Source organism: Sarcophilus harrisii, chromosome 1 (assembly GCF_902635505.1).
Source record: "Sarcophilus harrisii chromosome 1, mSarHar1.11, whole genome shotgun sequence".
NCBI classification, from domain to species: domain Eukaryota; kingdom Metazoa; phylum Chordata; class Mammalia; order Dasyuromorphia; family Dasyuridae; genus Sarcophilus; species Sarcophilus harrisii.
In genome coordinates, this window is record NC_045426.1 from 453,192,699 (window position 1) to 453,204,839 (window position 12,141).

General features: G+C 34.4%; 1 protein-coding gene across 1 annotated transcript in view; it reads left to right on the forward strand.

The window, feature by feature from the left end:
* Positions 1-1,603: 1,603 nt before the first annotated feature.
* CPA6 (carboxypeptidase A6) overlaps positions 1,604-12,141 on the forward strand; it is a 105,652-nt gene continuing 95,114 nt past the window's right edge. The window contains exon 1 of the mRNA XM_031946535.1: positions 1,604-1,785. Coding sequence (XP_031802395.1) covers positions 1,604-1,785 — 182 coding nt within the window. The remainder of the gene's footprint in view (positions 1,786-12,141) is intronic.

Below are 12,141 nucleotides of genomic sequence, written 5' to 3' on the forward strand. Positions count from 1 at the left end.
TGCTTCACTATTTGTGGATTCATCTTACTTTGAGAACTAAGAGTTTTTTCACCAACTATAACACCATTTTTTTCTTTCCACTTGAATTTAGTTAAGATCATAACTACCACTTCCTGGAACCCATTGTCCATTATTGAAAGCAATCTATATCTTTATAAGAAAAAAAATCCAACTCATTGAAATGACTTTACAGGAGAATAACTAAGATGATTAAAGGGCTAGAGAAATGAATATAAAAGGGAAAGATAAAATGTATTACTCCACTCAGAGATGAAAAAAATCTGAAATAAAATTTAATATTAGCATTCAATTATCAGATGCCATAAATCAATTTTTCCCATTGACAAAAATAAAAAGAAAAAACATGGAATCATGATATGATCATAAAAGATTTAAAATACTGTATATTTTTGAAAAATGTTTGTGAAATATATAACGTCTGAAGATAAACCAAATAGTGATATTATAGGAGTTCCTCTCAGGAATATTTTTAAATGAGATAATAATAACAATAACAATCATTATAGTAATAATAAACCAAGCTAGATGCAATCTTATATATATATATATATTTCTGTTCAAATCTATCAGATGTACCAAATAACCTTCCAAAATTTTCTTCCAAGTCTACAATTCTGTGATTTTCTATGACTATCAGATTAACATTTGAATGAATCAACTCATTGGTTTCACATCAACAGTTAAATATTGTGCAACTTGAGTTAGAGGAATGATATTTTTGCCCATAATATTTCCCTCATCAAACTAAAATGTCATTAGTAAAGATTAATTTCTTTGAATCTTAAAGAGTTTCCTGTCTTTGAGAGTATCCTAAAAATAGAAATATCCCTGGAAGAAGTATAAAACTTAAAGATATACAAACTTATATTTCAGCAGAGATCAAGATCTGCCTTGGGAATCTAGCCAGGCAGCTGGAGGGGGAAAAGGAAAGAGAGATTTGTCTACTTCATAATTTTGCTTACACTGAGGATGGTGTAAGGAATGAACTCTTTATAAAATAGTTATTTTCCATCGTTTTAAGTTAAAGAAATGTTTTCTAAGTCATCTCCTGATTTTAGAAAAAAAAATTTTCTTTAACATTTATCATATGTCCTCAGCATCCCAATCCTAAAATATTGCCTTGCTATGCTTAACAATTTTATGAAGATGACATAATTTCTTATTGTTTAGTCATATCCAACTCTTTGTGGCTCCATTTGGGATTTTCTTAGCAAAAATACTGAAGTTGTTTGCCTTTTCCTTCTCCAGATCATTTTACAGATGAGGAAACTGAAACAAGCAGAGTTGAATGACTTATCCAGTATCATACAACTGTCTGACGCCATATTTGAACTCAGGAAGATGAGTCTTTCTATCTCCAGGCCAGTGCTCCATCCACAGCACTACCTACCAGTTCTAATATAACATGACATAATATTGAGCCTATTACTCAGAGAAAGATTCTGTGATTAAAATATCTCACTGGCTGAAATTTTTTCAAATTAAAAAAAATGGGCTTTAGCCTCTATTCCAAGAACAATGTCCATATTCAGTGTTTTGTTTGATATGAAATATAAACAAGATAAATGTTTGACATTATGACATGGATTTTTCCCCACCTACGTTGAATATGAATTACAGGTTAGTTCCTGCACTACAGGTGGACCTATGGCAGCCCAGCAGCATCTCCTATGTTTCGGAAGGAACGATTACAGATGTCCATATTCCCCAAAATGGCTCTCAAACCCTGTTAGCCTTCTTACAACAAGCCAACATCCAGTACACGTAAGCTTCCTCTTTCCTTTCTATGAAAACCTTGATGGGATCTACCCTCTAACATTGACCTGAATCTGTTTTAAATAGTGTAGGACAAAGGGTAGAATATTTGACTTGAAGTTAGGAAAAGTAGGGTTTAAATCCTACTTACATAGCTGGGGGATACAGTGTATACAACGAGAATCAAGCAGTTCAAATCTAGCCCTACTAGCTACTTACATATTGTAGCACCCTGATCAAGTAACTTAATCTCTGTCTGTCCCACTTTCCTCAATTATAAAATGGGAATAATAATAATACCTTCCTCTCAGGGTTGTTATGTAGATTGTTAAGTGTTTAGCACAATGCCTAGTACATAGTAAGTACTTAATAAATACCTATTTACTTTCTTCTTTTTGTCTACTTAAATATTTACTCACTGTATGATTCTAAGCTAGTCACTTAAGATGAGAAGCAGTAAGATGCAATGGTCATTGTCTCTGTATTTAGAAGACATAAGTTCAAGTCCTGTCCCTGACTACTTATTACTTGTATGACTCTGGGCAGGTCACATAATATTCTTGAGTCTCAGTTATTTCATCTGTGAAATGGGAGTAAAGATAGAACCTACCTCACAAGATCATTATGTGGATCAAAGAAAATAATTTCTGTAAAGTGCTTTAGAAACTTAAAGTCCTAGATAAATAAGATCTGTTATGATGATAATGATAATTAAATTATTTTTATTTGTAAACTCAGACAAATTTTATACGTATACAATCAATCAATCAATAAACATTTATTAAGTTCTTCTTATGTGTCAGGCACTGTGCCAAGCACCAATGATATAAAAAGAAGTCAAAGACAGTCCCTGTCCTCAAGGAGCCTACAATTTAATGGTGAAGACAACATGCAAATATGTGCAAAGCAAGGATAAATAGGAAATAATACAGAGAAGGCACTGGAATTAGAGTGGTTAGGGAAGACTTTCTGTAGATTGTGGGATGCTAGTTGGGACTGAAAGTAAGCTAGTGATGTCAGTAGGTAGAGCAGGGGAGGGAAAGCTTTAATCCAGGTATTAGGGGATAGTCGAAGAGAATACCCAGAGGTAATAAAAGAAGTGTCTTGTTCAAGGCCTGTCTTGATATTGGCTTAGGGGCCAATATCACTGGATCAAAGAGGGTATAAGAAGACCAGAAAACTAGGAAGGGCCTAAGTTGTGAAGGATTTGAGTGCCAAACAGAGCATTTGAATTTGCTCCTGGAAACCATTGGAACTTTTTGAGTGGCAGGGGGAGAGGAAGGTGGTGGTATGTTTGATATGATCAAACCTACATTTTAGGAAAATCATTTTAGCAGCTGAAAGGACAATGCATTGCACTGGGGAGAGATTGGAAGCAGATCCAACACATAAGCAGGCAATTGCAAAAATCAAAACATGATGTGAAGAAAGCCTGCATTAGAATGGTGATAGTATCAGAGAAGAGAAGGTGGGAGGTATTCAAGAGATGTTGCAGAGGTGAAATCTTCAGGTCCTAGAAATATCCTGGAGAGTGGAGAGAACAAGATGATTCCTAAGTATGAGAGGAGGAGGGAAAGAAGGAGAAAGAGAGAGGAAAGGGGAGGGAGAGAGAAAGGGAGAGGGAAAGAGAGAGAGGGAGAGAAGGAGGGAAAGAAGAGGAGAGAAGGAAAGGGAGAGAGAAAGGAGAAGGGAGAGGGAGAGGGGAAGGGGCTATTAAAAAAAAGAAGTGATAGAAGCTATAAAAAGCAGCAGAGATAGGACAGTAGTTAGTGGAAATAGAAGGGTCAAGTGAAGATTCTTTCAGGATAGAGGAAACATAAGCATGTTTGTGAGCAGCAGGAAATGAGCAGTTGAGAAGGAGAGATGGAAAATAAGTGAAAGAACAGGGATGACAGAGAGGTAATAAGTATGTACAACCTACAGGAAGATGTGTTAATTGAGTTCTTAGGCCTAACTGGAGTCTCTAGTCTAAAAAGGTATAGTTACTATTAGAAATATTTTGGTTACTGCTGCAGGTCTGGTGATCTGTGGTGATTATATGTCTACCTAGCAGGAAAAGGAGAAGTTGTTACTCTTATCGGCACACTGTAATTGAGAGGTTTTGCAGGCTTCGTTAATTATAGCATAATACAAAAGAATAGACTTGTTTATATAATGAGACTTGGCTTCCTGTAAGTAAATATAGGTCAGGTTAAACAGGTGGAGCATAAAATATCTCACTTTATATCCCAGAGAACAGAGGGTTTTTTTGGGGGGGAAGGAACTAATAAACACCAGGAAATGTTTTTAAAATCACAGTTTTCTCCTTGTGGAGTTAAAAAATCACTTAGAATTATTCATTTTGCAAATCCCAAGATAATAACACATAAAAGTCAATTAAATCTTATAGGTTTAGTAGCAGGAGATGATTTCAATAGACTTCTGTTATTTTAGTCTTGGGTATTTTCAAAAGTAAGATTATCCTGTGTTCTGTAGACCTGTATTTCATGAATAGCCATATTCATTTCTTGGACTCAAATTAATGTGACCCCTCTAGCTAGACCTTAGATAGCAGGTAGTAGTACCTCTATATGAGATGAGGGATATTTCACTTTATTGTTGCAATTTTTATTTTTATTGATTTTTATGATTGTTAACATTTTACATAACCCTAAATTAATAGATCTTCATCCTTTCTTCACATTCTTATTAGGACTTTGGGTCATAAGGAAAGTCAGTGAGTAATGAGAAATGAAGGAATGGTTATTTTGGTGTGATTTTTTGATGTAAAGAACCAGTTACTACTGGTGTAATTATGCGATGAGGAGCATAGAGTTGAGTTGGGAATGGTAGCTACCAAAGTGCAGAAGGAAATCCATGACTGATCATAGGATTTGGAGCTAGAAAGGACCTTAGTTATTATCTTGCCCAACTCCTTTAGTTTTTACAGATGAGAGATCCAGAGAGATAAAGTTATCACACAGGTAAGTGACAGAACTAGGGGTAAAACTCAGTCTTCTCACTACAAATTCTATACTCTTCTCACTCAACCAGCATAATCTCCATGTTACTGTTCCATTACTAGAATCATAGGATGTTAAAAATAAAAGGGACCTCAGAAATCAAATAATCCACCAGCTCTATTTTACAGGTAAAGAAAGTAAGGTCTTAAGAAGTTGTGACTTGTCTAAGATCCTATAGCTAATGGCTTCATATGAATGTTTGCAATGCTAGTTCTTTTTCTACTAGAACAAGAGCTCTTAGCCTTTTGTGTGTGTGTGTCTCATACCCCTTTGGTAATCCAGTGAAATCTATGGACACAGTATCAGAATTTTGTTTTTAAAGGCATAAAATATATGAATATATGTATAAAAGAAACCAATTATATTGAAATATAACTATTTAAAAATTATTGTCGCTGTCTAAAACCATCAGCCACCATCTTTAATGAGGATAAGCTAAAAGCCTTCGCAATAAGACAGAGATAAAGCAAGAATGCCCATTATCAGTACTCTTATTCAATATTGTACTAGAAATGTTAGCTATAACAATAAGAGATGAAAAATTAGAAAGGCAATTAGGAAACAAAACTATCACTCTTTGCAAATGATATGATAATATACACAAAGAATCCTAGAATCAACTAAAAAACCTAATTGAAATAACTAACAACTTTAACAGAGTTGATGGATATGCAATAAACACACATAAATCATCAAGATTTCTATATATTACCAATAAAGTTCAGCAGAAAGAGACAAAAAGAGAAATTCCATTTAAATCAGTGTAAACATTATATAACACTTGGGAGTTTACCTGCTAAAACAAACCCAGAAACAACAGGAACATAATTACAAAATATTTTTAACACAATAAAGTCAGATCTAAATATTGGAAAAATATTGATTGCTCTTGGATAGCCTATGCCAATATAACAAAAATGGCAATTCTAGATAAATGTATTTATTTATTTAGTGTCATAACAATCAAACTATGAAAAATTATTTTACAGAGCTAGAAAAATAATAACAAACTTCATCTGGAAGAACAAAAGTTGGAAACTATCAAGGGAATTAATGGGGGGGGAGGGGTGTAAAGGAAGATGACCTATCCCTACCAGATCTCAAACTGCATTACAAAGAAGTTATCATGAAAACTAAGACTAAGACTTTAACTAAGACACAAAAAGGTGGATAGAATAAATTAGATGCACATTACATGGTAGTAAATGACCATAATAATCTAGTGTTTGATAAATGTAAAAATCCCAGTTTGGGGGACAAGAACTCACTATTTGACAAACACTGTTGAGAAAACCAGAAAAGTAAGAATAGACCAATATCTCACACTGTATATACCAAGATAAAGTTTAAGTGGGTTTATGATTTAGACATAAAGAGTGAGACCATGGGCGAACTAAAGGAACATAGAATAATTTACCTGTCACAGATTTTACAGATCTATTGATAAGGAAATAATTTATACCCAAACAAGAGATAGGCAGCATTATGACATGCAAAACAGATAATTTTGATAATTTAGAATTTAAAAGTTTTTGTTTAATAAAAGCCAATGCAGTCAAGATTGGAAGGAAAGTAGGAGGCTGAGGGGAAGTTTTTGTAGCAAATGTCTCTGATAAAAGCCTCATTTCTCATATATATAGGAAACTGAGTCAAATTTATAAGAATACAAATCATTCCCAATTGATAAGTGGCTAAAAAGTAAGAGTAGATAGTTTTAAGATGAAGAAATAAAAGTTATAGTCATGTGGAAATGCTCTAAATCACTATTGACTAGAAAAATATAAATTAAAACATCTCTGAGGTACCACCTCAGTTGTATCATCTTAGCTATTAGGACAGAAAGGGAAAACTATAAATGTTGGAGGGGATGTGGGAAAATCGGGACACTAATGCACTAATGGTAGAGTTGTGAACTGATCCAACTATTCTGGAAAGTAATTCTGACCTATGCCCAAAGGGCCACAAAACTTTGACTTTTGACCCACTACTACTACTATAAAGTCTTTTATTCTAAAGAGATGTATTAAAAAGGGGGGGGGGGAGAACCTATTCATACAAAAGCATTTATAACAGTTCTCTTAATGGTGGCAAAAAATTGGAAATTAAGGGGATGGCCATCAATTAGGGAATGGATGAACAAGTTGTGGTATAGGATTGTGCTATATTATTATGCTATAAGAAACAACAGGCAGGATGATTTCAAAAAACTTGGAAAAATTTACACGAACTGATGCAAAGTAAAGTGAGCAAAACCAGGAGATCATTGTACACATTACAGCAATATTATGCAATGATCAATTGTGATTGGCTTAGCTATTCTCAGCAATACAATGATCCAAGATAATTCCAGAGGACTCATAAAGAAAAATGCTATTTACCTCTAAAAAAAAAGAACTAATGGAAATCAAAATGCAGAATTTAATTTTTTTGGTTTGGGGGTTTTATTTTGGTTTGTTTTTTGGGGGGAGGTCTGTGTTTTCTTTCATAATATGTCTAATACAGAAATTTGTTTTGTATAACTGCATATGTATAAGCTATAACAAACTGTTTGCTTTCTCAGTGAGTAGAAGAGATTGGGAAGGAGAGAAAGGATTTCTTCTACTAATTTTTTGGCTACATCAATGAGAAATAGGTCACAGTTATCAAAAGTTGGTCTCTTAAAGTCCCTAAGAAATAAATGTTAATTTAGTCCATAAATATGTTTTTTCTGTTTACCAAATGCTCATTTTGAAAATATACATGTCTCCTTTCAGAATTATAATGTGGTATGGTATTATATGTAGGACTGAAGTCTGGATTAAAGCTCTACATCCTATAGTTTTGTGATTTTAGTTGTCTTTTCACTTCAGCTTCCTAATCTATAAAATATAATTGTGTGTGTGTGTGTGTGTGTGTGTGTAAAATTATATTTATTCTAATTACTTTTGTAGGTTTGTGAGGAAAGTGTTTTATAAATATTAGGGTGTTTTAAAAAATGTGAATCTATAGTTACTTAGAGTTTGCCTAAGCAAAAATAGGAAAAAGATATTTGCCCAGGCTTATACAGTTCCTGTTATCTTCCTGTCAGAGTGAAAGCATCCCTGCTAAGATGGAATCGTTTGTTCTTGTAGGTTATCCTTAAAATTACTATCAGTTCTTTTAGGTTGCCTTTTGTTTTTTTAATGTGATCATTTTGGCCACATGTGTGTAATTCTAAGAAAATACAGCCTTTTTGCCCACCAGCCAGCTTCCACAATGACTGGGGTACATTAGTGATCAAACAGTTCTTCAGAATGCCAGTAACTTACAACCCACTCAAACCTTTCTGAGTTACACACATATTTCGAACTTGTCAGAAATGTTTCCTGTTTAAATTAGGCAGCAAAGAGAAGAGAAAGTTATAGGTGAGTCAAGTACTGAAATTCATCTAAGATTGAAAGAAATTACCTCTCATTTCATAAATTATAGGAATAGACCAACAGAATGAACTGATACAAAACATCTAAAGAATAACTACAGCCCAAAACTCTTGGAAACTTATCTCCAAAAGAAGGCCAAGAAGCCTAATAGATGTAAGTCATAAGGAGTAGATATTCAACTAGAGGGACTAATTGCAAATACTTTGCAGAAACTTATGTAGTAACTCCTTGTTTTGAGAGACCCGGTCCACCATCATACCAAAGAAGAGGCACTCCCCTAGCAATGGCAAGGCAAAACAATTGACAACTTTACATTGGGGAATGGTCATGCTGAAGAAGAGTATGATTCACAGCTGGAAAAAAGGGGAGGAAGGAAGAATGGCAGACAGACCTGTAGAGAGAGAGAATTGGGGTGATTTTTCATGATTCCACTTCTCCTATGGAAAACCAGTATCAATTGGAATTATCTGGACCTAGGCAGGGACTTGATACAGTGTGTTCTCTCATTCTTAGGAGAGAGGCTCATCTTTAGCTGTAGTGATTGATTCTTAAACCTCCTGTGGAGGTGCAGTAATAGCTAAGAATTCCTGATATTGATTTCTGCTATCTGCAAGGGGAACAGCTTCAAATATTCAGCTTTAGGATGAATATCCCAAGGATAATTATGAGTGTCAAGTCTTAACCCTATGTTGCCCAAGATCATAACACTGGGAACAAAGGCCACAATAAGGAAGTACATGAGGAAATCTGTGAGAACACCATTTGGGGAGAAAGTTAGAAAGGTGAAATTTACGGTTGATATCTAAGTATTTTAAAAGAGCTGTGACTTCTCATTTTTAAAAAATTCCTATACATTTCCCATTTTTTAGTTATAAAATTTTGCTTGACTATGTCACTGAGGTTTAAATATTGAAATAGTATTTTAATTCAGCAGGATTGCTTTCAATGACATGGGAGCAGAGCAATTGATTGACAAATAAACCTAAACAGAGCCCAGAATGAGTAATGATGGTCCCCTGTAGTACACACTCTTTTAGAATGTCTTGTTGCACATAGGTCACCCACACACATTTGTATCTTCTTAAGAATCACTAAAGAGCTGGATTAGAAGATAAAATGGAGAATTAGAATAGTCTAATAGAAAAAACTGGACTTAAAATACTTGGGTTCAGGTTTCAATTTCATCCCTCACTTGGTCAAATCACTTGTCATCTCTGAGATAGTTTCTTTACCTTTAAAATGGGACAATCTGCATGTCCTATCTCATAGAATTGCTACAAGAAAGATGAAGATATAATATGAAATTGTATGTTGTTTGAGGTATAAACCACCTTGATTCAATAAAAATCCTAATTATATTATTTGCTAGACTCTGCTAAGGGTTAAAAATATAAACATGAAATAAGAAAGTTGCTGTCATTAAGAAATTTGTGAAGAAAGATGAGTCTTCCTGATTCTGAGCCCAGTGCTCTATCCATTGTAACACCTAGATGCCCCTAATAACTAGAGTTGTCCAAAAGGGCACTATACTGCCTCAAGAGATAGTAGGTTCTCCCTCTTTGAAGATTTTCAGGCAGAGTTAAATAATAAACTTAATTAACTATATATTCTATCTATGGAATGTATCAGATGGCCCTTCCATCTATAACAATTATATGGTTCTGTGATGCTTTTTTGTTAAATGCCAAGTTATCAGATACTTGTTTTAAAAAATAATTACAAAACATTATTTACTTCATGTGATTTTTTGGTATAAAAGCCTGTTTCTAAAGAGTACAAGATTTGCTTGGCCAACAACAGCAGCACATGAATACAGATAAACTGCACCAAGGCCCTGCACTGGCAAATCAAAGAGATAACTCTCATACTGAGAGCTGAAAACCAAACAAGGGCCTGAAGCACAAACATTTAGAATAAAGCAGCTGGTCCACTGGAGTTCAGTCCTGTGGCTATGATACCCTGCAGAAAATGGTAATATTAAGTCATAGCTCAATTTTGTAAAAGAGAAAAAAAATTCCAATTTTTGAAAGCTGGTTATTTGAGAATCTAGGCATTTTTATCTTTTCTTTGGGGAAAACCAATGGGACATTCTGGTGCAATTTACAATCTGATAAACTGACAGGGAATTTTTATTTCTTTTAAGCATTCAGGAGAATGAAAGGGGAAGGAAATATGGTAAGTTAGGAAAGCTTCTCTGTGCATATAGGAACTCCATTGCAACTATTTATAAGCACATCCCCCCTATTTACCAACAGCCTTGGGCTATCAAGCCTATTTTTCCCCCTAACCTACTGTATTACACTAGAAACATCAACCAATTGGCTCACTTTCTCTCAAAACAAGTTGATACATAAACAAGTTAATTATTCTTGAATATGATACTAAGGATATTTTGTAAAACTTCAGAAATTCCCTGAGGATTTTAAAGAAAGCTCACTTTTCCAAACTGGATTCAAACTGTCAGCCTTAGCAGTCATATTCATAATTTACTACCTATACTTTCAACCATGCACCTTCGGGGTCATTGTCCCTATGTTTTACTAAAGTCTGGGAAGCAAAGAATTGAAATCCTTGCTTGTTAAAGTGAAAACCTGAGCCCAAATTCAACTTAAGAATGACTTGAAAGAAATTAAGAATGACTAAACTAAAATCTGAGAGTTTACTTCTTTGACTGAAAAGACTCAAGAATTAAGGAATTGGAGACAGGGACATGAATTCAAAAATCAGTTTCACTAGTTAGTAGTTTTATGATCCTAAGCAGTTTTTCTTATTGGTCTCCTTAATTCATTAGTCTTCTTTATTAATCCAGCTTCCACACAATTTCCAGAGAGATATTTCTGAAGTATTGGTTTGCCCATTTTTCTCTGCTACTTAGAAATCTTCAGTGGCTCATGATTGTTTCTAAGATAAAATTTAAACATCCTCCACCTAATATTTAAAACTTTTTACAATATTACTCCTACTGAACATTCCTAAAATTTGGGATTCTCAATATATCCAGTTTTTTTTCACATTGCTCTTTTTTATACATTTTTTATTCTAGTCAAACAAAGCTATATTCCAAATATTCCTCCAAACACTTGCCCTATATTCCCAGAAAGCATTCACCTCTTCATTGTTATGTAATACCAGAGAAATTAAGGCAAAACAGAGATTAATGTTTTTAATATTTTATCAGTGGATAGTTTTGACTAGTTGGCTGGATGGGACTATTGTCTCAAAGCACCCAGCATCTAGCAATTAATTCCAGACACTTTTATAGGACTCTGACTATCAGGGAAACAAAGGCAAAGTGGGGGGGAGAAATATTTAGTAAGTCATAATTTCAGGAAGGACCATAAATTCTGGTAAGTTGGGAGTGAAGAAGGTGGTCAAGCAGGAGATAGGAAGTCTGGGCCAGGAAAGATAGAGGGTACCATCTAGGTATTTGAGATAAACCATTTGGCGTTTTATGACTCTTTGGAATGCCAGAGTAGCCAAAGCTCCGCAACCCTAATTATCTCAGTCCTAATGGCCAGGAAGGGGGAGGGGAGACATAGCATACTAACTCAGGGAAACTGAGATATTATAATTCAGGGAAACTAATGCAGGGTAGCTAATGCAGGGAAAGTGAGGTATTTCAGTTAACCTCTAAGATAGAATATCTACATCAATGGATTCATTGTTATATATTAAATAAGATCTCAAAACACATTTTTAATTGACTTCAACATTTGTCACCAGTCTCAGATAATGTTAAACTTTAGCACTCTTAACCACTGTTCTTCTAAAACTGCCTCCACTATCCCTTTTACTGGAATACTTCCCCCCTCCTCAACTCCACCCATTAGAATTCCTACCTTACTTCAGAAATCATTTCAAGTGCTATCTTCTATAAGAAGCCTTTCCTGAGTCCTGTTGCCAGTACCACTCTTCTCCCATTTAAAAAATAGCTTATGTATTTTTATATTGAGTTAAATATGTTG